General features: G+C 46.8%; 1 protein-coding gene across 1 annotated transcript; it reads left to right on the top strand.

Moving 5' to 3' along the window:
• The first annotated feature begins 693 nt into the window (after positions 1-693).
• On the top strand, positions 694-25610 carry LOC109923234 (acetylcholine receptor subunit beta). Its single transcript, XM_048619976.1, has 11 exons — positions 694-807; positions 7046-7185; positions 12940-12984; positions 13396-13505; positions 14899-15007; positions 16012-16162; positions 16650-16841; positions 17533-17756; positions 19794-19936; positions 23089-23242; positions 24697-25610. The coding sequence occupies exons 1-11, from the start codon at positions 747-749 to the stop codon at positions 24844-24846; spliced, it is 1479 nt and encodes a 492-aa protein (XP_048475933.1). The 5' UTR covers positions 694-746; the 3' UTR covers positions 24847-25610.
• Positions 25611-27464: the final 1854 nt, after the last annotated feature.

The raw sequence follows: 27464 nt of genomic DNA, 5'->3' as shown, positions 1-27464 counted from the left end.
TGCTGCAGCCTGTGAGATGGACGGGCACCCACAGTGAGATCAGGGAGAGAATTCCAGGATTGTGACCCAGAGACACCGAAGGAACGGCGATATGTTTTCACGTCAGGGTGGTGAGTGGCTTGGAGGGAACTTGCAGGGGCGTGGTGTTCCCATGTATCTACGGCTCTTCTCGTTCTTGATGGTGGTGGTCGTGGGTTTGCAAGGTCCTGTCTAAGAAGTCAATGCAGTGCATCTTGTAGATGGTACACACTGCTGCTACTGAATGACGGTGGTGCAGAGAAGGAGAGTTTGTGGATGTGCTGAGTGTTGGCGTTGCTGCACTCATCCAGGCAAGTTGTAGGTCACACACTCCTGACTTGTGCCTTTTAAATAGTGGTCAGGCTTTGGAGAGTGAAGTTCCTGTGCAGAAGGGAAGTTTGCATGAATGAAGGTGACTCATTGGGCCATTGGCAGGAATACCAGGCACCTACTGTCCCTTTCCTTTAGGAGAACCTGCAGAACAGCTGCTGGCTGTGCAGAATGCAGGATTTTCAGTGACCCCCAACTGCCTTTCTGCCTTTCAGCACTCATTGGTGGAGGCTGGGGATTGGAAAGGAGATGGTACTGCCCCTTCCCTGACTGACAGCTCCCTTACCGACCAGCGAGCCCCAGGCTCAATCCGCCAGCCAATCTATCCGCCCACAGAAAGTTGATGTAAAGTTCCAGGAAAGTTTCAGAAAACTTCTACATAGAGCAACTAGCTGGACATGGGGGTTCTATGGCTGGCAGTCAGACTTCAAGTCCTCTTGCTCATGGTCACGAGGGCAGGTAAGTGTCTGTTCCTCGTATAAAATGTGAAAGTAAGAGACGTGACATAGCTGCTGCAGGAGTGATTTAAAGCAACAGCGTCTCTAAAGCAGAGCCTTCAGCTGTGAAATGATGGGGTATGTTAAAAACTCCTCCCACGAACCCATGCTTTCTATTTATGTGTTTGTCACTTTTAGCTCCTGTTTGAGGTTCTCTTTAGATCCAGTACCCAGAGCTGTAAATATTTAGTTTCCATGAATGAATGCCCAGTGGCACGACTCTGTTTATACATAGAGGAGACTGTCGGGTCAATTGGAACTCGATTCAGATGGGAGGCGAGTGGTCTTTTGCTTTTCAGAGCAGATTTAAGATCGGAGGCAAGAGCAGATGGTAGCCCAACTAACTCCACTGTGAGAAAGCTGGGGTGTAATGGAATGTTTCACAGTGAAGGGTCTGGGGTATATCAAAGTGTGTTACAGTTGGGGGGGTTACGCTGGTGTGTCACAGTGAGGGGTGTGGGGTATATCATTATCACAGTGAGGGATGTGGGGTATATCATTATTACAGTGAGGGGTGTGGGGTATATGAGAGAGTGTTACTGTGAGGGGTGTGAGGTACAGGAGAGAGTCTCACAGTGAGGGGTGTGGGGTATATCGGAGAGTGTTACAGTGAGGGGTGTGGGGTATATCGGAGAGTGTCACAGTGAGGGGTGTGGGGTATATCAGTGTCACAGTGAGGGGTTTGGGGTATATCAGAGAGTGTTACTGTGAGGAGTGTGAGGTATAGCAGAGAGTCTCGCAGTGAGGGGTGTGGGGTATATCAGAGAGTGTTACAGTGAGGGGTGCGGGTTATATCAGAGAGTGTTACAGTGAGGGGTGCGGGTTACATCAGAGAGTGTTACAGTGATGGGCACGGGATATATCAGAGAGTGTTACAGTACAAGATGTGGGGTATATCAGCGAGTGTTACAGTGAAGGGTGTGGGGTATGTTAGTGTTACAGTGAGGGGTATATAGAGGCATACTCATAGAGTCATACAGCATGGAAACAGAACCTTTGGTCCAACCAGTCCACACCAACCATGTTCCCAAACTAAACTAGTCCCATCTGCCTGCATTTGGTCCATATCCCTGCAAACATGGGTAGGCGATGGCCTAGTGGTATTATCGCTAGACTATTAATCCAGAAACCCAGCTGATGTTCTGGGGACCCGGGTTTGAATCCCACTACGGTAGATGGTGGAATTGGAATTCAAAAAAAAAGTCTGGAATTAAGAATCTACTGATCGCTGTGAATCCATTGCCAATTGTTGGAAAAGCCCATCTGGTTCACTAATGTCCTTTAGGGGAGGAAATCTGCCACCCTCACCTGGTCTGGCCTACACGTCACCCACAGCAATCAGGTTGACTCTCAACTGCCCTCTGAAATAGCCTAGCAAGCCACTCAGTTGTACGAATCGCTGCAAAGACTCAAAGAAATGAAACTGGATGGATCACCTAGCATCGACCTAGGCACCAGAAAAGACAATGGCAAAAACAGTCCAATCGACCATGCAAAGTCCTCCTCACTAACATCTGGGGGCTAGTGCCAAAATTGGGAGAGCTGTCTCACAGACTAGTTAAGCAACAGCCTGACATAGTCATACTCACAGAATCATACCTTACAGACAATGTCCCAGACATCACCACCACCATCACTGGATATGTCCTATCTCACAGACAGGACAGTCCCAGCAGAGGTGGTGGCACAATGATATACAGTCGGGAGAGAGTTGCTCTGGGAGTCCTCAACTTTGACTCTGGACCCCATGAAGTCTCACGGCTTCAAGTTAAACATGGGCAAGGAAATCTCCTGCTGGTTACCACATACCGTCCTCCCACAGCTGATGAATCACTACTCCTTAATGTTGAACAGCACTTAGGGGAAGCGCTGAGGATGACAAGGGCACAAAATGTACTCTGGGTGGGGTTTTCAATATCCACCACCAAGAATGGCTCGGCAGCAGTACTACTGATCGAGCTGGTTGGGTCCTAAAGGACATAGCTGCTAGACTGGGTCTGCAGCAGGTGGCGAGAGAACCAACAAGAGGGAAAAACATACTTGACCTCATCCTTACTAATCTGCCAGCTGCAGTTGCATCTGTCAGTGATGGTATCGGTAAGAGTGACCATTGCACAATCCCACCTTCACATTGAGAACAACCTCCATCGTGTTGTGTGGCACTGTCACCGTGCTAAATGGGACAGACTTGGCACAGATCTAGCAACTCAAGACTGTGGGCCATCAATAGGGCTGGATTTGTACTCCCGCACAATCTATGGCCCAGCATATTCCCCACTCAACCATTACCATCAAGCCAGGGGATCAACCCTGGTTCAACGAAGAGTGCAGGAGGGCATGCCAGGAGCAGCACCAGGCATACCTGAAGATGAGGTATCAACCTGGTGAAGCCACCAAACAGGACTACTTGCACACCAAACAGCGAAAGCAGCAAGTGATAGACAGAGCTAAGCGATCCCACAACCAACGTATCGGATCTAATCTCTGCAGTCCTGCCACATCCAGTCGTGAATGGTGGTGGACAATTAAACAACTCACTGGAGGAGGAGACTCCACAAATATCCCCATCCTCAATGGTGGAAGAGCCCAGCAGATCAGTGCAAAAGATAAGGCTGAAGCATTTGCTGCGATCTTCAGCCAAAAATGCCAAGTGGATGATCCATCTTGGCCTCCTCCAGTGGTCCCCAGCATTACAGATACCAGTCTTCAGCCAATTCGATTCACTCCACGTGATATCAAGAAACGGTTGGAGACTCTGGATACGGCAAAGGCCCTGACAACATTCCAGCATTAGCACTGAAGACTTGTGCTCCAGAACTTGTGCTCCCCTAGCCAAGCTGTTCTAGTACAGTTACAGCACTGATATCTACCCGACAACGTGGAAAATTGCCCAAGTATGTCCTGTATGCAAAAAGCAGGACAAATCCAACCCGGCCAATTACCGCCCCATCAGTCTAGTTTCGATCATCAGTAAAGTGATGGAAGGTGTCATCAACAGTGCTATCAAGCAACACCTGCTCAGCAATAACCTGCTCAGTGACGCCCAGTTTGGGTTCCTCCAGGGCCGCTCAGCTCCTGATCTCATTACAGCCTTGGTTCAAACATGGACAAAAGAGTTGAATTCTCAAGGTGAGGTGAAAGTGACAGCCCTTGATATCAAGGCTGCATTCGACCGAGTGCGGCATCAAGGACCCCTAGAAAAACTGGAATCAATGGGTATCAAGGGGCAAACGCTTGGTGGTTGGAGTCATACCTGACACATAGGAAGATGGTCGTGGTTCTTGGAGGTCAATCATCTCAGCTCCAGGATATCTCTGCAGGAGTTGCTCAGGGTAGTGTCCTAGGCCCAACCATTTTCACTTGCTTCATTAATGACCTTCCCTCCATCATAAGGTCAGAAGTGGGGATGTTCACTGATGATTGCACAATGTTCAGCACCATTCGTGACTCTTCAGATACTGAAGCAGTCCATGTTTACATACAAGAAGATCTCAACAATATCCAGGCTTGGGCTGACAACTGGCATGTGATATTCATGCCACACAAATGCCAGGCTATGGCCATTACCAAAAGAGACAATCTAACCACCACCCCTTGATATTCAATGGTGTTACCATCACTGAATCCCCCACTATCCACATCCTGGGGGTCACCATTGACCAGAAACTCAATTGGACTCACCACATTAACAGAGTGGCTACAAGAGCAGGCCAGAGGCTGGGAATCTACGGCGAGTAACTCATCTCCTGGCTCCCCAAAGCCTGTCCGCCATCTACAAGGCACAAGTCAGGAGTGTGATGGAATACTCCCCACTTGCCTGGATGGGGGCAGCCCCAACAACAATCAAGAAGCTTGACACCATCCAGGACAAAGCAGCCCGCTTGATTGGCACTACATCCACAAGCATCTACTCCCTCCACCACCGATGCTCAGTAGCAGCAGCGTGTACTATCTACAAGGTGCACTGCAGAAATTCACCAAAGATCCTTAGACAGCACCTTCCAAACCCACGACCACTTCCATTTAGAAGGACAAGGGCATCACACATATGGGAACACCACCACCTCCAAGTTCCCGTCCAAGTCACTCACCATCCTGACTTGGAAATATATTGCTGTTCCTTTACTGTCACTGCGTCAAAATCCTGGAATTCCCTCCCTAATAGCATTGTGGGTCAACCCACAGCAGGAGGACCGCACCGGTTCAAGAAGGCAGCTCACCACCACCACCTTCTCAAGGGCAACTAGCGATGGGCAAGAAATGCTGGCCCAGCCAGCAACGCCCACATCCCACAAATGAATTGAAAAAAAAATGTACTTATCCAAATGTAAATATCGGAGAGTGTTACGGTGAGGGGAGTGGGGTAAAGCAGAAAGTGCCACAGTGAGGGGTGTGGGGTATATCAGAGAGTGTTACAGTGAAGAGTGTTGGGTATATCAGTGTTACAGTGAGGGGTGTGGGACATATCAGAGAGCGTCACAGTGAGGGGTGTGGGGTATATCAGAGAGCGTCACGGTGAGGGGTGTGGGGTATGTCAGAGAGTGTCATGGTGAGGGGTGTGGGGTATATCAGAGAGCATCACAGTGAGGGGTGTGGGGTATATCAGAGGACGTCACAGTGAGGGGTGTGGGGTATATCAGAGAGCGTCACAGTGAGGGGTGTGGGGTATATCAGAGACAGTGTCACAGTGAGGGATGTTGAGTACATCAGAGAGCGAGAGAGTGAGGGGTGCGGGGTATATCAGAGAGTGTTACAGTGAGGGGTATGGGATATATCAGAAAGCGTTACAGAGTGTGGTGTAAGGTATATCAGAGAGTGTTACAGTGAGGGGTGTGGGGTACATCGGAGTTTTATTGTGAAGGGATTTGAACGTTAGACTGTGTTACAGTGAAGGGAGTGGGTGTGGGGTATAGCTCAGCGATACAATGAGGCATTTGTATGATGTCCATTAAAGTGAAGAAATTTTTGAATGAAGGGCAATAGCTGCTCTGTTCATGGGAGGTTAATTGAAGAAGAATGTTTTGTACTGAGATGAACAGGTGGTTGGGACCAGGCTGTCTCAACAATGCAGCTCCTCCAGAGCCCAAACCAGAGAGAAATGCAGTCTGTTCTATTAATACCCAGGGTATTAGACAGCAAAGGAGAAGACAGTGAGAGGGCTCCAGTGGGAGACAGTTCTGTGAAGGATAAACTGATGGCAATTATGATAATCAGTTGAAGAGGATAAACATTCATTCTGCTCAGATAAGGATGTTAGAGTTTGTAACACTACTGGATTTAGACAGTCTCCACAGATGGAGTTTTAGATATCCTGGGTTTACATACTGCAGCAGAAGATCCATCATTTGGGAATATTGATGGAACTCAAAGCATCCAGACATGATGCTTGGCCATCAACCTCACTGAGATATTAGAATTAATGCTGCAACCCTTCGCCTTGTACCCATGTGGCTAGATGGGTTTCGCTGTGTCTTTCAAGTCTTATAAGGTAGTTGATATGCAAGGTCCCATTCTGCACTCCCCTGGTACTTGAGTTGAAGGTGCCAGATCAGACACCTCCTTGCTCCTGAATTGGGCAGGAGGGTCTGTGCTTGTATGTCTGTGTTAGCTGGGTCTGATGGGCATACCAAAAGGGCAAAGGGGCATGCTAAAAAACAAGGAATCAAACTCGTGAAGCTCCAGCGGTTCTTTTTGACTTCTTGGATACTGGAACAGTCGGTGTCTAAATGCAGCAAGACCTGAGTGATATTCAAATTTGGGCTGACAAGTAGCAAGGAACACAAATTTGTGCCACACAAATGCCAGGTATGACCATCTTCAACAAAAGAGAATCAGAGTCATGGAACTTGCTGTCTAGCAGCATTGTGGCTATACCTTCACCACATGGACTGCACCTCAAGAAGGTAGCTCACTATCACCTTCCCAAGGGGTAATTAGGGATGGACAATAGCCAATGATGCCCACATCCCACGAACGAATAACGTAAAAAGTTCTTGGGTTGTCGGCACATAATAATGTCAATGAGTGTAACAGGAAGACGGTTAGATTTTCTCTTATTGGAAATGGTCATTGCCTGCCACTTGTGTGGCATCTGTGTTAAAAGTTTTGATCAAAATGACGGAGTCCTTGAGTCACTGATGAAAGTACATGGTTGGTCATTTTGAATTGTCTGCCTGGCTTTTTCTGACCTTTGAACCCAGGTGTCAGTGCCTCTGAGACGGAGAAGAGACTTCTCAACAAGTTGTTTGACTCCTACAATCCCAATGTGCGGCCTGCGCAGACGGCAGATGAGAAAGTGACAGTGAGAGTGGGGATGACCCTCTCACAGCTGATCAGCCTGGTAAGTCTCCAAGCATTCAATGGGAAGAGGCCATTCAGCCCTTCAGGCCTGTTTTGCCTTTCAACCAGGGCTGATCCAAGACTGAAAACTGTTTTCTGTTGAGAAAAATGCCTCAGTGTGGGAACAAGAGACCGAAATCAAAGGCTAAAATTCACGGAAGACTTCTCACAGTTCTGTTGACTTCTTGTGTCAGTGAGATCGCAATGTTAACAGTTGTTGAATGGATGAAGCCTTCAAATCAGTTTTCATTTCATGTGAAAGTCAGTTAGAAATCCTGAAATTTGATGTATCAAGCTCTTATAATATTTCAGGCAGTTGGTTCTGCCTTAGAGTTTTCTGTTATTTTTTAGAAGAGTTCATATTGATCTTAGGAGTAAGGAGGTCTTTCTTCAACTGAGTCATCTAAGTGTGCTGGAAACACAGCAAAATCAGTCCAGAGGCTGTTGCTAGGCTCCCTACAACATAGGGCCCCTTCTTTTTTTCCCCTTTATTCATTCATGGTGATGAGGGTGTTGCTGGCTAGGCAGCATTTATTGCTCATCCTTAATTGCCCAGAGGGTGGTTACAAGTCAACCACATTGCTGTGGGTCTGGAGTCACCTGTAGGCCAGACCCAGTAAGGATGGCAGTTTCCTCCCCTAAAGGGACGTTAGTGAACCAGATGGGTTTTTCCCCAACAATGGATTCATGGTCATCATTAGACTCTTAATTCCAGATATTTATTGAACTCAAATTTCACCATATGGTAGGATTTGAACCAGGTCCCCAGAACATGACCTGGGTCTCTGGATTAACAGTCCAGCAATAATACCACTAGGCCATCGCCTCCCCTAGATATCCAGGAATTGAAGTAATCAAACTCATCCTTTATCTCTCCGAAAGACCTTGATATTTTGTTTTAAAAGGCTTGCATTCTTTTCACAATGTCGATGGGCTTTTGGCAAATGGTAGCTGAATCACAAGAGACTTCAAAACGTATGGCTGAACACAGCTGTCAAAAGTCACAAAGTAAAAACACTTTTTAATCCAGAATGTCCAGACAGTTCTATATTCCATTTCCTCATAGTCATAGAGCTGTACAGCACAGAAACAGACCCTTCGGTCCAACTCGTTCATGCCGACTAGATATCCTAAAAAAATCTAGTCCCATTTGCCAGTATTTGGTCCATACCCCTCTAAACCCTTCCTATTCATGTACCCAACCAGATGCCTTTTAAATGCTGTAATTGTACCAGCCTCCACCACTTCCTCTGACAACTCATTCTTTACACGCACCACCCTCTGCGTGAAAAAGTTGCCCCGCAGGTCCCATTTAAATCTTTCCCCTCCCACCTTAAACCTATACCTTCTAGTTTTGAACTCCTCTACCTGGGGAAATGAACATGGCCATTCACCCTATCTATGCTCCTCATGATTTTATAAACTTCTATAAGGTCACCCCTCAGCCTCTGATGCTCCAGGGAAAAAAGCCCCAGTCTATTCAGCCTCTCCCTATAGCTGAAACCCTCCAACCCCAGCAACATCCTTGTAAATTTTTTCTGCACCCTTTCAAGTTTCACAACATCCTTCCTATAGCAGGGAGACCAGAATTAAATGCAATATTCCAAAAGTGGCCTAACCAATGTCTTGTACACTGCAACGTGACCTCCCAACTCCTACACTCAATGTACTGACCAATAAAGGCAAGCGTACCAAACGCCTTCTTCACTACCCTGTCGACCTGGGACTCCACCTTCAAGGAACTATGAACCTGCACTCCAAGGTCTCTTTTGTTCAGCAACACTCCCTAGGACCTTATCATTAAGTTTATAAGTCCTGCCCTGATTTGCCTTTTCATAATACAGCACCTCACATTTACCTAAATTAAGCTCCATCTGCTGCTCCTCGGCCCATTGGCCCATCTGATCAAGATCCCATTGTACACTGAGCTAACTTTCTTTGCTGCCCACTACACCTCCAAATTTGGTGTCATCTGCAAAATTACTAACTGTATCTCCTATGTTCACATCCAGATCATTTATAAAAATGATGAAAAGCAGTAAACCCAGGATCAATCTTTGTGGCATGTTGTGTCCTTAAGTATGAATATGTATTCTCAACACTGTTGACTCTTTCAAATTGATCTTTCATGATAACCACCTTGATTCGACCAGACAAGGTTTACAAGCCTCGTTTGTGTAACCTGTCTCCATTAGTGAACCTTTTAGCCCTGGGATCATTCTCCTGAATCTCCACTGCACTCCTAACAAGGCCAATACCTCCTTCCTGAGCTGTGGGGCCCAGAACTGGACACAGTTCCCCCAGCTGGGGATCCACACAGAGGTTTATATAATGTCCAACAATGTGTATTCCTGTCTCCTGCTTAGTTTTCACGCAGAAAGTGGTCAGGAACTGGAACGGGCTGCCTGAGACTGCAGTGGAGATTGATACAATTAAGATTTTCAAAAGAGAATTCGATGGTTATCTGAAGAGAGGGCTACAGGGAGGAGAATGGTAGTAGTGGAACCGTCTCCTCTGCCTTAAGTATTCTAGGATTCTATTCCAACATCTTTCAACGTTATCCGTTTTAACTTCAGATCTCCACGATGCTGGTGGATTGCCCTTCTGCATCTCCTGTCTCATGAAGACTCTCACTCCTGTACCTTTCCATCTGGTTTTCAGCCTTCCTCTTCTCCCTCTCTCAGCTCCGGCACCTCCCTCCCCCATTACTTCACTGTTTGCCGCAGATGACCATACTGTAATGACAAGAAGCGTTGCAAATCATTCGAAGGTCCTGCGATGGGGGTGGGAGAATGGCGGATTATCAATGAAATGATTGAATAGGGTGAAGATGGAATTCAATGTATCACTAGGCACAGGGAGGTAGTTCTTAGATTTGTTCAAAAAAAGCCCAAGAAATGATCTAGCTTGAATGGGGAAGGATGGGTGAAATGGATTTGCAAGGTATTAAAAGCCAATGCTCAAATGGGTAATGTTTTAGAAACAAAAATGATAGGTTTTAATGCTACATTATTAAGCTGTAAGATGGGAGGCAGTGGCAAAATGGTAATATCACTAGCATAGTAATCCAGAAACTTGGGGTCTTGGGTTCAAATCCAACCATGACAGGTGGTGAAATCCGAGTTTAATTTTGAGGTGAGGAAGAATTTCTTTGCTCAGGCGGTTGGTGAACTTTTGGAATTCTCTACCCCAATGGACAGAGTAAGTTCAGTCATCTAGTGTTTTGAAAGCAACATTGAGGTAGATGATCAGCCATAGTTGACTTGGATTGCAGAGCAGGCTTAGTGGGCTGAATGGCCTGCTCCTGTTCTTATATTCCTGTAAAGAACTTCAGTCTTTTTTCCACTGCCACTTTCACTAGGCCAGCATTAATTTCCCTAACTGCCTGCTATTACATTGTGGTGGGTCTGGAGTCACGCGCATGTCTGACCGGGTAAGGACAGCAGATTTCCTTCTCTATGATATTTGCGATCCAAGTGGATTTTTAACAACAACCAGCAATGCCAACATACTCACCATTAGGCAAGTTTTTTTTATTGAATAGACTTCACCATCAAACACGGTGGGATTCAAATTCATATTCCCAGAATATGTGGTTCTGCATTACTAGTCCAGCAATATTCCCACTGTGCCACCACCGTCCCTATTTCTTTGCTATTCCCAGAATCCTCATTGAGCCACCGATGCACTGCCTCCTGATTCTGACCTTTCTTGTCACTTGAGTCTCTGCCTCATTCATGTCCTTTGTTTGTAATATTGCCCACATTTCTACCGTGATATGGTAAGGCCGCTTCCAGAACAATCTGTGATTCAATTCCAGTCACCTTTTAACTAACCAATTTATTTATGGAGACAGATTAAATGATGTGGGTTTGGCTGGTGATCGCAAATTCTTTTGGAAGTAATTGAATGATTTATTCTGGTTAAATCTACGTACAACAGTGTGAAGCTCCCTCTGCGCTGTCCCTGTTAAATATGCCTGCAAGGTGAGATGCAGCATAAAGCTACCTCTACACTTTTAAACTGAAAGTAAAGATCTTTCTCTGTTCTTTTAAACTGGAATTAAAGCTCCACTTACAATGCCTCCATGACTCCCAGGACAGGACAGCAGGGGGCTAGATACAGAGTAAGGTTCCCTCTATTCTTTTCAACTAAAGGTAAAACTGTCTGTATTTTTAAATAGAGAGTAAAGTTCTCTCTAATCTTTTAAACTGTAAATGGAGCTACCCCCATATTGTCTCTATCAAACACTCCCAGCACAGGAATAGCTTGGGGTTGGATTCAGTGTAAAGCTCTCTCTTGTCCAAATTGAGCCACTTAGAATGCTCTGGGCAGTCAGATCGAGCACGTGGGGAAATTATTGAAAAGGTGCAGGTGAGGGGAGAACACAATCAGTTTCTGAGATTGCTCCCCAACCCAACCCTGAAATGGGGAAATTCATGCCGAGCAGCATCAATGGCTGAACAGGGGTCCTTGGGGCCGGGTGTGGGGGTGGGGTTTAAGTGCTGGTTCTCCCTGATGGGCAGCTGGGAGGATATCTAATGCTTCTGTCAGGCTCTGTCTGCTCGCCCGAGCCACAAACCCTCCCAGCTACCATCTAGACATTTAGATTGAGGGCTTAGTATACTGTATGGGATTGGTGGCCTTTTCTACACCCAGTCACAATCAGGCGAGTGGTGTCGGCCCCTTCTGACAGCTGGAAATGTGCCCCACAGCCCACCTGCGATAAATTGTCCGGGCAGCTGTCAGGAGCTCCCAGGGCAGTCTTCCTCTGAGCATTAACATCCGTTCTGTTCTAAAGATGTTTTGTCATCCGATATCTCAATTGGGTAACAGCCTTGTAACTGGAGGCTGTGGAATTTCCTCAACACTTAATCTGCTCTCCATAATCTCGGCAGGAAGTGACTGTCTGAGAGTCTGATGCTTCTCCCACGGTCTATTAATGCAAAGAAAGGCTTCTGTGGTCACCAAGAGGGTAGGGTATGGCATTGTGGGGAGTCACGGTAAGTTCCCCCATCCCCTCTCACACATGCACACACACTCTCACTCACTCTCACACTCACTCACTCATTCACTCACTCTCTCTCACTCATGCACTCTCTCACTCACTCACGCACGCACTCACTCACTCTCTCACACACTCAGTCTCTCACTCACGCACTCTTGTCATTCACGCACTCACTCACGCACTCTCTCTCACACACACTCACTCACACACTCACACTCACTCACTCACTTTCACACTCATTCTCGCACTCACTCTCTCACTCACTCTCTCTCACTCACTGTCTCACTCTCACATGCACTCTTGCACCCACTCACTCTTGCACCCACTCACTCTTGCACTCACTCACTCTTGCACTCACTCACTCTTGCACTCATTCACTCTCGCACTCACTCACTCTCGCACTCTCTCACTGTCGAGGCATGATCAGATCCCAGAGGCTGCCCTGGAACAAAGGTTGAGGAGAGGAGCAATGGTGAGATGCCACAGCCCCACCACATTGGGGGGTACAATTACACTGTGACCTGTTTACATAGCACTCACACCTAGGGAAGGTTCTGTCCGGTCTTTAGCTCCCCCATGCAAACCTCGTCCTGCTCCTACTCCATCTCACCCATCACCCTGTCTTTCAAATCCTCTCCCTCATGTAGTTATCCAGTTTCATCTTAACTGCAGTTCTTATCAGGCGCTCTTTGTGATGGTGTGCTAACGTTTCCAGTTTAATTGTCACTCTTTCTTTCTTGAGAACAGAATGAAAAGGATGAGGAAATGACCACAAATGTCTTCATGAATCTGGTAGGTGGTGACCTTTTGCACTCTGACCTTTACTCCTTCTGTTCCTTCAGCCCGGTTCTGCCATCAGTTCCACACCTCCCATCCCACTCTTGCCCACTTAAAATCTGACCTGGTTGCATGCATCTTGCTGTCTGATGGCTTGACTGATCACTGCCCTCAACTATGCAGGGCATGTGGGCATAGTTTTAAGGGCAGGTTGGGGAATGCTGTTTGTCTCTAGTTCTGCCTTTCTCTCTGGCTCTCCTTCTCTCTTTCTCTTGCTGAGGGATTGTGCATGGATTTGAAATAAGGTCAGAGCTGATGAGACACTGTTGCCCGTTGGGGAGTGGGTGATATTAATGGTTTTTATTTGTGGGAGGGATTAATTTTTCTGATTCTCTGCTCCCTGCACCCTGTCTCCCCCAAACCAAGGCCTGGATGGATTATCGATTGAGGTGGGACCCGAAGAATTATGACGGCATTGATGTTCTTCGAATTCCCTGCAGCAAAGTGTGGCTGCCTGACATTGTGCTACTGAACAAGTCAGTGATGTCATACGCATGTGTCACCGTGTTTTGTGTGTGTGTGTGTGTGTGTGTGTGTGCGCGCGCGTGTGTGCCTCTCTTTCTCTCCCTCCCTGCGCTGTCAGAGGGCCAGGGCTGAGGAACCTCAGTATGTCCTTCTGGTGAATGTAAAATAACTCACAGTGCTGTTTAGAGGAAGGGTGGGGACAGTGAGTGAACTATTGGGGGCGTGCTGGATTCTTTCCTGTTGCCTGGCGCCAATATCGCTCAACCATCTTTGTGGAAACAGGTTCATCCGGTCAGGGAAGGGAGCTAACTGTGAGTGAACTGTGGTTCCTCCATTACGCTTTACGAAAATGCTTCTTTGGCTACGAAGCTTCTTTGGGTCCCCTTGAGATCATGAAACCTGCTATATAATTGCAAATCTAATGATCAACAATGGGCAAATAGCTAACCCTATGAATTGTGAAAAGGTCTCTTACAAGGGTGCCACCTTTAGCGTCTTAAATGTCAAAAGATTTGGGCTGGGAGAGCAATACAATTCTTTGATATGTTTCTTTTATCGTGCAGTTTGATGCCATACTGAGTTTGGTCTGTGACCAACTGGTTGAGGAGATGGCAAAGTCAAGAACAATCTACAATTTTAGACTTTAAAGTAACATTATACATTATACATTAATACTAAATACTGTTACACACAGCGATCACAGATATATCAGGGTCCGAATGATAGTTCCATCAGATACAGACGAAGCAATTTTTGTGCGTTCACATTCATGTCCTCTCAAGTTGTAGAGTCATAGAGTCACACAGCACAGAAGCAGATCCTTTGGTCCAACTCATCCAGGCTGACCAGGTATCCTAAACAGATCTAGTCCCACTCACCAGCACTTGGCTCATATCCCTCTAAACCCTTCCTATTCATGTACCCATCCAGATCCCTTTTAAATGTTGTAATTGTACCAGCCTTCACCACTTCCTCTGGCAGCTCATTCCATACACACACCACTCTCTGTGTGAAAATATTGCCCCTTTTGTCCCTTTTAAATCTTTCCCCTCTCACCTTAAACCTACGCCCTCTAGTTTTGGGCTCCCCTACCCCGGGGAAAAGATCTTGCTGTAAAATTCTAGTCTACTTTAGTCTAAGGTGGTATGGTTTGCTCTGACTCCACCCACATTGTGTATGCTATTTATACAAGGTGATGTGGAGCTCCATGATGTCATTGTAAAGTGGCTTCCAGGTCCTGATGCTCTTACACTGTTGCTAATGGTTGTAACTTGACTCCCAGCCCATGTGTCGGCTCAACACTGGAATTCCTGACTCTTGCTATGTTTCCTTCTCTCTCCAGCCCATTCACCCTTTTACTCAATGTCTTTCTTGTTTTCTCTCTCTCTCTCTATCTCATTACAGCAATGATGGCAATTTCCATGTGGCACTCCTTGTTAATGTGCTGGTACAGCACAATGGCATTGTCAGCTGGCTCCCTCCTGCCATCTACCGGAGCTCCTGTGCCATCAGAGTAAGTTGTCCTCCTTGCCCATGCAGGTGCTGCCGCTGGTTCTGTGTCTGGGGATTTCAAATCCAAGGAGCGTGGGATTTTAAATTCCCATTGAATTGAAACGAGGGCATGGTGGATCAGGCATAGAGATAGCAGGAACTGCAGATGCTGGAGAATCCGAGACAACAAGGTACAGAGCTGGATGAACACAGCAGGCTAAGCAGCATCATAGGAGCAGAAAGGCTGACGTTTCGGGCCTAGACCCTTCATCAAAAATGGGGAGGGGAAGGGGGTTCTGAAATAAATAGGGAGAGAGGGGGAGGCGGATAGAAGATGGATAGAGGAGAAGACAGGTGGAGAGGATCAGGCACTTGTCCACCCGGATCATGAGTTTGAGTATGGGGGCCATGAACGTTGAGACCAAGGCTGATGTTCTCAGTGCAGTGCCCCCTCCTCCTCTCCCTCCTCCTTCCCTTCCACCCCTCCCAGCCCCCTCCAACTTCCCTACTGCTTCCACATCCCCATCCCCCAGTTTTTCTATACCTTCTCCTCCCTGTCTGCATCCACTAATACTTATCCCTGACTAGCATTCCTTTTCCAAGGTTTGGGTGGGGGGTACTGGTGGTGGACTGGGGGTGGCGTCTGGGGAGATGAGAAAACCAGAGTTGAGCTCGTTGTCATTCACCTCCCTGGTGTCACATAGACCTTGCTTGTGCGCAGATGTGGGCACCTACTTTCTCAGTGGAGATGGTTGAAAGCCTGGCCCCCTGGGATTGAACTCATCCAATCCACAACTGTCATGGGACGGTGGGGATGTGGTACTGGAAGGGAGAGCTCAACCTGAGAGCCAGCAACAGGGCTGAAAGGGCTGAATAGACCTCTCCCCTTCCTCCTTCAGCTTGCTAAGATGCTGTACAAATACAGGGCCATGTGTACCGTTGCCTGTCGGGGGAAGGGGCAGTGAGTCTTGTTCGTGCTGGACTCAGGTTGTCTGCTGTGTGTCTCTCTCCAAACCCCCATTGTAGGTGAAGTACTTCCCATTTGATTGGCAGAACTGCACCATGGTTTTCAAATCTTACACGTACGATACATCTGAGGTGATCCTGGAGCACTCCCTGGATGATTCGGGGAGGCACGAGATCAGAGAGGTGATCATTGACAAGAATGCCTTTACCGGTAAGTCCTCCCAGGATTGTTCAGCTTGCTGCCCTCTCCCTCTCCATCCCCCTCCATTATTGCCCCTGCCCTTCTGCTCCCATTTACCCCTGCCCCCTCTTCACTTGAGCCCAGCCTGTATATGCCCGTAAGTCCTGCCCCTCACCCTGCTCCACCTCACACTCTCCTTCTCGTCCACTACCCCCAAGCACAACTGTCCCTCCTCATCACTGCCCCCTCAAACTTCCTTAATCCCATCTTGTGCTACCACTGGGGAAAGTTCTGAGGTGGTTTAGCTCTGGGTTGCAATTGGTATCTAACGTGTTCCTTTTTCCTTTTTTATGTCTCTGTGTATGTGTGTGTACATGGGTTTGTGTTGGGGTGTGTGTGCTGCTGTGTCTGTGTATGTGTGTGTACGTGGGTTTGTGCGGGTGTGTTTGTGTGTGCGTGTGTTTGTGCGCGTGCGGGTGTGTCTGCTGGGTGCGTGTTTGTGGTTGAATCCTGGCAGAGAACGGCGAGTGGCAAATCTGGCACAAGCCTTCACGCAAGAACACGCTGAGCCACGACCCAAGCTATGAGGACATTACCTTTTATCTCATCATCCAGCGCAAGCCCCTCTTCTACATTGTCAACATCATCATACCCTGCGTCCTCATCAGTATCCTGGCCATCCTGGTCTTCTACCTTCCTCCTGACGCAGGTAACGACTCCCTTTCCCCACCTCGTCAGGTCTGGCACGGGGTCTATGAGCCAGGATAGTGAGTTCAGTCTTGGGACCAAGATTTGGACCCACGACCATCTGATTCTTGGGGGATGGAGGGAGGGGGAGGGGAGGTCATAGAGTCGTAGAGCTTTTACAGCACGCCCATTACATGCACCGTCAAGCATTTATCATTTCCAATCCATCTTCCAGCACTTAGCCCATAGCCTTGTAGATATTTTCTAATCAATCTGTTCAGTGGCGTTAGCAGACACCTCTGGAGTAGATGCGACTTGAACTGGGCCTCCTGGCTTAGAGGACACTACAGCTGTGCCACAAGAGTACAACCTGTACCCTATAGTTCTTCAAGTGAATATCTGAACACTTCTTAACTGTTATGAGGGTTTTTGCCTCTATCAGCCTTACAGGCAGTGGGTTCCAGATACACACCACCCTCCCCAAATCCTCTGTAAAACTCCCATCTCTTTACCTTGAAAACTGTTTGTCCTGGTTATTAACCCCTCCACTATGGGAGGTTGTGCGGGAGGGAAGGAAGAAGGATGTGTAGGAGGGAGGGTGGGAGAGTGAGGGAGGGATGTGGGGGAGTGAGCAGGGCAGAGGGATTTAAGAGCAGTGTGATTTAGAGTGTGTGAGCGGGTACCGAGCTGTGTTTGACCCTCTCTCCCTCCAGGTGAGAAGATGACTCTGTCAATCTCCGTGCTGCTGGCACTCACTGTCTTCTTGCTGCTTCTGGCTGACAAGGTCCCGGAAACCTCACTGGGAGTTCCCATCATTGTCAACTACCTGATGTTCACCATGATCCTTGTCACCTTCTCAGTCATCCTCAGCGTGGTTGTTTTAAACCTTCATCATCGCTCTCCAAACACACACGCCATGCCCTACTGGGTCAAACAGGTACCCATCCACACCCTGGATGACTTTGTTTTGTTCACTTGTGGGACGTGGGTGTCGCTGGCTGACCACCATTTATTGCCAATCCCTAGTCGCCCTTGAGAAGGTGGTAAGTGGGGGGATGAATGGTACTAGAACCAGGGGATAACATCTCAGAGTGAGGCCAGTGGTCGGGGGTGGGGGCAATATGACACAGTGGAGGAGGGATTCCTTTACCATTTCTAGGTATCAAGTGATACAGTGCAGGAAAATAGGTAGATAATTGGTCCTGTGCAAGTCATATGGCAGGTCAGGCTTAAAGGGGCTGAATGGTCTACTCCTGCTCCTACTTCCTGTGTGGTTATGAGTTTGAGATTGCAGGAGATTATCACAAGACAGTTATCTTTTTGCATTGGTTACAGGCCAGTTGCAGGAATACATAATATCGCAGGGTGGGATAAGAGACGAAGGAGCAGCACTCCGGAAGCTTCAAATAAACCTGTTGGACTATAACCTGGTGTCACGTGACATCTGGCCTTGTTCACCCCAGTCCAACACCGGCACCTCCACGTCATGGAATAAGAGTGTTACTGTAGTTATACTAATAGATATAGATTGATATGTTACTGTTAATATACTAGAGATTAGGCAGCATCTGAAGCCAAAATGATAAAATTTGTATTCTTCGAATAGGAGTATAACTTTGACTTGACATAAGAACTGGGAGCAGGAATTAGCTATTTGGCCCCTCAAGCCTACTCCATCACTTAATATGATCATGGCTGATTTCATGTCAGCCTCAGCTCCACTTTCCTGCCCACTCCCCATAACCCTTCAATGTGTTACTAATTAAAAATCTATCTTTGTTAAATTTATTCAGTGTCTGTTTCATTCCCTCTAACTGCAGTTTCTCTCTTCAATTAGAGTCAGAATCAGAGTTGTACAGCACAGAAGCAGACCCCTCAGTCCAACTTGTCCATGCCAAACAAATATCCTAAATTAATCTAGTCCCATTTGCCAGCATTTGGCCCATATCCCTCTAAACCCTTCCTATTCATGTACCCATCCAGATGCCTTCTAAATGTTGTAATTGTACCAGCCTCCACCACTTCCTCTGGCAGCTCATTCCACACATGCACCACCCTCTGCGTGAAAACGTGACCCCTCAGATCCCTTTTAAATCTTTCCCCTCTCACCTTAAACATATGCCCTCTAGTTTTGGACTCCCCTACCCTGGGAAAAAGACCATGGCTATTCACTCTGTCCATGCCCTTTATGATTTGATAAACCTCTACAACCTCAAATTCTCTTATCTTTTTATTTTTCTCTAATTCTTTCATTTTCTGTCTTTCTCTATCTCTCTTACTCCCTCTTTTTTCTCACATACATGTGCACACAACACTTTCTCTCCCCCCCCCTCTCTCTCTCTCTCTCTCACTCTTTCCTGTTTGCTGTCTCTGGAAGTCTGGTGTGACTGAGTGATTTCCATTCCCCTCAACACCTTCACCCTCACCCTCTGAAGTAGTGTGTTTCTGATTAACAGAGGAGAGAGACACAAGAAAGGCAGAGGGACAGAGAGAGAGAGAGAGACAGAGACAAACAAAAACATAGACAGAGGGAGACAAATGGAGAAAGGGAGGCAGAGAGACACACCAAGAGACAGACATATAGAGAGTAAGAGGAGACAGAGAAAGAGCCAGACTTACGAGCTTGTTTTAGTCACTGTTTGGGCAGTGGATGTGTTGCTCCACTTGCACTTTCCTGTAACACTGAGAGCCATAACTCCAATGTACTGTGTAAGGACTGCACCTAGGCCCCAAGCTCGATCTGCAATGTTCTATCCTAATTTCCCGTTTCCCTTAAGATGCTCCTTAAAGTTGATATCTTTGGCCAAGCCCATTCTGAACATCTCCTTCTGTGGCTCTTTGTCAAATTCTGCTTAATAGTCACTCCTGTGAAGCAGGCGAGATATTTTACTATGTTAAAGATGTCACATAAATGCAGATTGTGACAGTAGAGATATGTTATGTGACCCTTTATCTCTTTCTCCCTGCCCTTCAGATTTTCATCCAAGTGTTACCCAGGTACCTCTGGATCCAGAGGCCTAAACTGGAGGCCTCAGAGAGTGAGAAACGTGTTGCTCTGAGCCGTGTAATAGACGAATATTTCATCCGAAAACCTGCCATGGACTTAAACAACATGAGGTACCCTCTGCACAGTCGAGGTGTACCCCACTACCCTGTCCTCTCTCTTTCTCTCTCCCTCTCTCTCTCATACCATTTGTCTCTGTTTCTCTTTTCCTCCCACATCTTTCTCTCCCTCCCTTTCTCTTTTCTTCTCACTCTTTCTTTCTCTCTGTCTCTCTTGTTCTTGTTATCTCGCCTTTCTGTCACGCCCTCATTCTTGTATTTATGATGGTCACCCTTGAGCTCAGTGTGTCCACTAATCTGAGGGCTGTATTGGGTAAAATACGACCCACGGATCATTTCTGGTTTGATGTCAAGAACAAGTTTGTTCATCAATCCTGAGTATACATTGGGTTCCAATCCTAGACTTGTGGCAGCACAGAAGGAGGCCAATCAGCCCATCAAGCTCATGCCAGTTCTCTGAGCAATCAACACAAACCCATTCCCTCCCTATTCAGTCCCCATATTCTGCATGTTTACTTCCTTTCCAATTTCCTTTTAAAATCCTGGATTATCTCCACTTCCATTCTCTCCCCACTCACCCCTCCCCTTTTCCCACGTGGGGAGAGAATTCCAGGCTGGCATAACTTCATTGCATGTTTTAAGCCAATCCTGCTTCTTACACATTGAGATTCTGATCTGGAGTATCTCTGAGCTCTGGGAACACACACACTGACCCTGAGGCTGCCTGCTCCTTATCTCTAAGTAAGGCTCCTCAACTCCTGAGATACCTTAATGCTCCTTCATTTACACCGGTATTTAGCAGCTTGTGAAATACTGCTGATTGCAGTATGTAAGACCACACTCCTCACAAGCTTGTTCTACAGTGGAGACATCGCTCATACTGATCTCAGACTTGTGATCAGCTAAATCATTGTGATGTACATAAATCTCATTGTACCACCTTAAACATGCACTGCATTTTATAAAATACTTTACACTCCGCCCCACAACATCTCTTATCCACAACCTTTAATCTTTGTCTCCCTCTTGACCTTGTACCATCAGCCAATGGGAACAGCTTTACTTCATCTACCTTATGTAACCTGTCATAGTCTTCACCTGTGCCCAGGTTGGGCCTACACACAGGCTTCATCCTGTGTAGTGAACACTCTATGTCCTAATAGCAGGAAGGGGCTTACCTCCTTGTGAAGGATCATGTACGCTTACCAGACTTGACTACATTGCAAGAACAGTTTTGGTCCCAATCCAGAGTCTACAATTCCTGCTATCTCTGACTTCCTTCAGCCCTTATACCCCTCCCCGTCTCTGTAACCTCCACCAGCCCCTATAGCGCTCCAATATTCCATAAGTTGCTCCAGCTCCTACACGCCTTCCTATCTCTGTAACCTCCACCAGCATGTTCACTCCTCCCTATCTGTGTAATCTCCTTCAGTCCCTATACCCCTTCCTATGTCTGTTAACTCCTCCATGCCCTACACCCCTCCGAGATGTTTGCACTGTTCCAATTCCAGCCTGTTGAACATTCCCCAATTTCCATCATTCTGCCACTGGCAACTATTCCTTCAGCTGCCTGAGTCCCATGCTCTGGAATTCCGTCCCTGAACCTCTCCACCTCTCTCTCTGTCACTGTCTCTCACTCATGCCCTTGAACACTTTATATTCGTATAGTGACTGGTTGTTAAATTTGTCAGATAAATTCTGTTATTTGCTGAAACTCTTTGGGATGTTTTGAGGTAATGGTGCTATTTAAATGTTGGTTATTGTAAATGAATTAAGGCATTAATCATCAATGAGTTCTGCAGGGGTCAATAATGGGAGCATAACTATTCGTTAACAATCTGAACAAAGGAACTGAAGGCATAGTTGCTAAGTCTGCAGATGACACAAGGATAGGTGGAGGGACAGGCAGTGTTGAGGAGGCAGAAGACTGTAGAAGGACTTGGACAGGCTAGGAGAGTGGGCAAAGAAGTAGCCGATGGAATACAATGTGGGAAAGTGTGAGGTTATGCACCTTAGTAGGAAGAATAGAGGCATAGACTATTTTCTAAATGGGGAATGGTTTTGGAAATCTGAAGCACAAAGGGACTTGGGAGTCCTAGTTCAGGATTCTCTCAAGGTTAACATACAGGTTCACTTGGCAGTTGGGAAGTCAAATACAATGTTAGCATTCATTTTGAGAGGGCTAGATTACAACAGCAGAGTTGTACTGCTGAGGCTGTATAAGGCTCTGCTTAGACTGCATTTAGAATATTGTGAGCATTTTGGGCCCCATGTTTAAGGCAGGATGTGCTGGTGTTGGAGGGGGTCCAGAGGAGATTCACAGGAAAGATCCCGGGGAAAAAGAGCTTGTCATTTGAGGAGTGGTTGAAGACTCTGGGTCTGTACTCTATGGAGTTTAGAAGGATGTGGGGTGCAGTAGGGGGGGATCTAACTGAAACTTACACAATACTGAGAGACCTGGATAGAGTGGGTATGGAGAAGATATTTCCATTAGTAGGAGCGATTAGGACCCGAGGACACAGACACAGAGTGAAGAGAAGACCCTTTAGAACTGAGATGTGGAGGAATTTCTTCACCCAGAGGGTGGTGAATCTGTGGAATTCATTGCCACAGAGGGCTGTGGAGGCCTAGTTATTGAGTGTATTTAAGACAGAGATAGATACATTCTTAATTAGTAGGTGGGAATTGAGGGTTATGGGTAGAATAGAGTTGAGAAACATACCAGCCATGATTGAATGGTGGAGCAGACTTGATGGGCCAAATGGCCTAATTTTGCTCCTATATCTTGTGGTCCAATGTTTTTATCAGTTGGGTCCTGGGATTAATTTCTAATTTCTAGGAAAAGTGGTGACCCAGCTGCGGTCTTACTCTGCCCGTTATTCACCATGAACCCCATCACCTATCCCTCCAGCTCCCCATCCCAACTCCCTGAAGATGTTGTAGACCAGCAAGCCCCAAACCTTTCCCCATGTGACCCTACTTTGAGGCTTGAAGATTGTTACTAACGCCTCATTCAGAGCTGTCAGTGCAGCAGAGGGATGGGTGGGGAGGTGCTATGACGGCAGGGGACCTGAGGGCTTGGGGGTGTAGCTGTTATTAAGCTCCGTGACTACCATTACGGACTCATCGCTCACCACCCAAAGATTTCAGCTCACCGACACCACTTTTGGGAAACACTGGCATCAACTGTTCCTCTCTTCCCACAGAGTGGATTTGCCCCCAAGCCACCTGTTCCCTGAGATAAACAGATACATAAATGGCATCGTCCATCAAGTGGTATTGCCTCCAGATCTGAAAGCAGCAGTGGAGGCCATCAAGTACATTGCCAAGGAGCTGCAGGGGCAAGAGGAGTACGACAAGGTGAGTCAGCGGGTGTGTGAGGATGGTGCCTGGGGAATAACCAATGTGGGAGGGGAGGGGTTGGCTCACATAAATCAAACTCCATCACCCAACGACCACTTCCTGTAACACACTAAGGCTCAGCCTCCCTTGCTTTAGTTGCTGGGTGACCACTCACCTATCTGGGTCACAATAGTTTGAAGGGTGGGAGGGTTCAGTGGTCCAGGCATTATCGGTAATTTCAACATTTTTTTAAATTCATTAACGGGATGAGGACGTCACTGGCTAGGCATCAGTTATTGCCCAGAGGGCAGTTCAGGGTCAACCACATTGCTGTGGGTCTGGAGTCACATGTAGGCTGCATGAGGTAAGGATGGCAGTTTCCTTCCCTAAAGGGCATTAGTGAACTGGATGGGTTTTTCTGACAATCAACAATGGATTCATGGTCATCATTAGATCCTTAATTCCAGATATTTATTGAATTCAAATTCCACCATCTGCCGTGGCGGGATTTGAACCCAGAATGTTATCTGGGTCTCCGGATTAACAGTCCAGTGATAATACCACTAGGCCATTGCCTCCCCTGGGATAACGGAGTGAGGGATGGAGCGAGGAGTTGGGGGGAAAAGGGAGGTCCTGACGGGGAACTGTGCCAACAAGTGCCGTATTCCAAGTTCGACACATCTGGCTGCAAGGGCAAGAGGTGAAAGGGTGACCAAGACCCTGGGCAGCTATTTTGAGCACAGCAAGCTCCCATAATTTCTATTGGGATGGGTGAACTTTTCTCGCCCACCCACCCCCACCAAATCCCATCATCCCTTGTCCAAAGCTGGTGCTGGGGTTTATGAGGGTGGACGGAGCCCTTAATATATCATTTTGTGCTGAAGAAGTCTCCTCTGAGAGTGCAGTGCTCCCTCAGTGCTGCACTGGTGAAGGTCTTGACCTGCATTAGGCGCTCGAGTCTTTGAAGCGGGGACTCTATCAGAGAACATTCTGACCAGGGAGGGACAAGGTCCTGCTGACAGAGTGATGGATAAATTTAACTAGTGGTTGACATTCTGGGCTGGGTGGCGCAGATTCAGGTGTGCCAGAGGAATTAGGTAGGGCTAGACTGACAGCACTGACACACAGTTACTATCAGGGGTGGGAGATCCTGGCTGACTTGCCACAAAGACATAGCAGTCAATGATAATACACTGTCACTGACCCTCCACCCAGCCCCTTACCTCACCACAGCTTTGATTAAAACATGGTGTAAAGGCATAGCCGTTGCTCAATGCTGCTGCCGTTTCATTTGCATCACTGTCGCTGTCCTCTCATGTCTCTTACTCAGGGACACAAATATCAATCGAAGCATTATTCCCCAAAACCTCTCCCCCAGCTGCCTGAAGCGAAAGAGGCCTACTTGGGTGCAAGCCGAGAATGAAGCCTGGGGTTTTCTTGCTTTCAGTGCGACCTTTTCTTCTGTTTTGCAGCTGAAGGAGGACTGGCAGTACGTGGCCATGGTTGTCGACAGGCTGTTCCTCTGGGTCTTCATCACCTTCACCTCATTGGGGACGCTTGCCATCTTCCTTGATGCCAGCTACAATGTTCCACCTGTCGATCCCTTCGACCCTTTGACCTAATGCCAACCCCTGTCAGCTCTCCTTCCCCAATCATACAAGTAAAAGCATCTTCCCTTTCCAATCCATCCCATTCCCCAGGCTCTAGTGTGAATGTGATGCACGAATGAACAGTTTCAGTTGGACAATAGACTGTCTTCTTTTTATTTTATTTTGTACAGGAAAAGCACAGCCTTCCCTCTCACATTCTATTTTTGTGGGCCTGGTGCATGAGTTGGATCTCTCTCCCTTCCCAGCTGGATCCTGCCCACCCCACAATGCAGTCTAGATACTGAAGACAAGTCAGGATCTCCCTGTAGGAAAAATGAATCCCTTTGCATCAAGGTGCCATAAATCTGTCAGATGGTGGATCATGTGCTATTCACTTGAGCAGGAAGAATGAGAAAACAATATTATCTAAACAGAACAACTGCAGAATTCCAAGGCACTGATGGATTTGGGTGTTCTGGTGTATGAATCAAAACGTTAGTATATAGGTGAAGAAGGCTAATGGGATGTAATTCTTTAATATGAGAGAAATTGAATGAAAAGTAAGTTTTGGAGTCATACTGGACCCAAAATGTTAACTCAGCAGGTCTGGAAAGAGAAACAGAGTTTCTCTGGAATTCTCTGTTTGTTTCATATTTCCAGCATCTGCTATATTTGCCTCGATAAAAGTAAGAATGTTCTGTTTCAGTTATACAGTACATTGGTGACACCACATCTTGAATACTTTGTGCAGTTTTGGTTTCTTATTTAAGGAAGGATAGAAATGCATTGGAGGTGTTTCAGGGGAGATTTCCTAGATTGATTCCTGGAATGAGTGAGTTGTCTTATGAGTATAGTTTGGACAGGCTGGGCTTCCACTAGTGTTTAGAAGAGTAAGGGGTGACTTGATTTAATTATACAACATCCTGAATTGGCTTGACAAAGTGGATATTTCCTCGTATGAGTGAGTCAAGACTAGGGAGCATTGTTGTAAAATTAAGGGTCGTCCTTGCAAGACAGAGGATGTAAGTGGTACACAGTTGCCACTGCGCATCAGTGATGGAGGGAGTGACTATTGAAGGTGATGGATGAGGTGCCAGTCAAGCAGACAGGTTTGTCCTCAATGGTGTTGAGTTTTGTGAGTGTTGTTGGAGTTGCACTCATCCAGGAAACTGGGGAGTATTCCATCACACTCCTGACTTGTGCCTTGTAGACAGTAGATAGGTTTTGGGGAGTTGTGAGTTACTTGCTGCAGGATTTCTAGCTTCTGACTTGCTCTTGTGGCCACTGTATTGTTATGGAGTTCAGTCTATTTATAATCAGGATATTAATAGTTGAGGATTCAGCGATGGTAATGCCATTGAATGACAAGACAAAAAGGTTAGATTAGTTTTTGTTGGAGATGATCATTGCCTGGCACTTACATGGTATGCATGTCACTTGCCTCTTATCAGTCCAAGTCTGAATCTTGTCCAGGTCCTGCTGCCTATGAACATGGACTACTTCAGTAGCTGAGGAGTTGCAAATGGAACTCAACACTATGTAACCATCAGCAAATTATCCCACTTTTGACCTTATGATGGAGGGAAAGTGACTGATGAAACATCTGAAGGTGGTTGGGCCTAGGATACTACTTTCATGACCTTAGGGCTCTTGTGGCATAGTGGTAGTGTACTTACCTCTGAGCTAAGAGGACTGGGTCAAGTCCCAGTCACTCCACAGTGCATCATAATATCTCTCAACAGGTTGATTAGCACGTATCTACCCTGATTATCTTGTAGCTGAGATAATTAACCTCCACCAGTCATAACCATTTTCACTTGTGTTAGGTATCAACTGTATACAGCAGACAGCTTATCCTCATTCCCACTGAATTCAGTAACAATGAACAAATTCTCAAGCTGCTTAATACAGGGACATGCCTGAGACATGATTGCACGTACCTTAGTCCAAGCCACCTCCATACCAGCATGGACAATGGAAGGTCTTGATTCTACAGTGTGGGAAGACTTAAAGGTACCTACAATGCATAATCACAGCATTGTTGCAGCACGGAAAGCCCCTTGTGGTTGTGCTGGCTGTCTGAATGAGCAGTGCACTTAGAGCTATTCTTCACCTTCTCTCTGCAGTCCTGCACATTCTTCTTTTCAGGTTAGCATTTAATTCCCTCTTGCAATCCATGATTAAACCTGCTTCCACCACACTGCCGGGCAGCATTCCAGATCCCAACCATTGGCTACACAGTAAAGTTCCTCCTTGTATTGCCATTGCTTCTTTTGCCAATTCCCATAAACTTTTGCCATCCTGTTCTCAATCCTTCCACCTGTGGGAGCGATTTCTCCGTCTGATTTTGAATACCCTATTCAAATCTCTTCTTGACCTTCTCTTCTCCAAGAACAATTCTAATTACCCCGATTTGTTTATTTAAGCGATGAATGATGGAAAAAGTATACTCACATCCACCAGACACAAGCTAGGTGTTGACTCTAGATGTCAATTGTGACTCCATCCTTTGGTCCAGACTCCAACAACAATGAAGAAGGCACCACCCCCCACCCCAAACCAAGGCAGGAAGGCTACAACTGCAATGACGAAATGTTCCAAGACTTGGAAATAGAATCCATAAAGAATTTTACTACTGGGAATGGACAATA

This window comes from Rhincodon typus, chromosome 45 (genome assembly GCF_021869965.1).
Source record: "Rhincodon typus isolate 14 chromosome 45, sRhiTyp1.1, whole genome shotgun sequence".
Taxonomy (NCBI): Eukaryota; Metazoa; Chordata; class Chondrichthyes; order Orectolobiformes; family Rhincodontidae; genus Rhincodon; species Rhincodon typus.
This window is presented reverse-complemented; position numbering and strand designations above follow the sequence as displayed.

Excerpts from the sequence above, each read along its gene's own strand:
- LOC109923234 (XM_048619976.1), top strand. The coding sequence starts at position 747 with ATGGGGGTTCTATGGCTGGCAGTCAGACTTCAAGTCCTCTTGCTCATG. Across the intron at positions 12,985-13,395 it reads CAAATGTCTTCATGAATCTG|GCCTGGATGGATTATCGATT; the intron begins GTAGGTGGTGAC and ends CCCCAAACCAAG. Across the intron at positions 13,506-14,898 it reads GACATTGTGCTACTGAACAA|CAATGATGGCAATTTCCATG; the intron begins GTCAGTGATGTC and ends ATCTCATTACAG.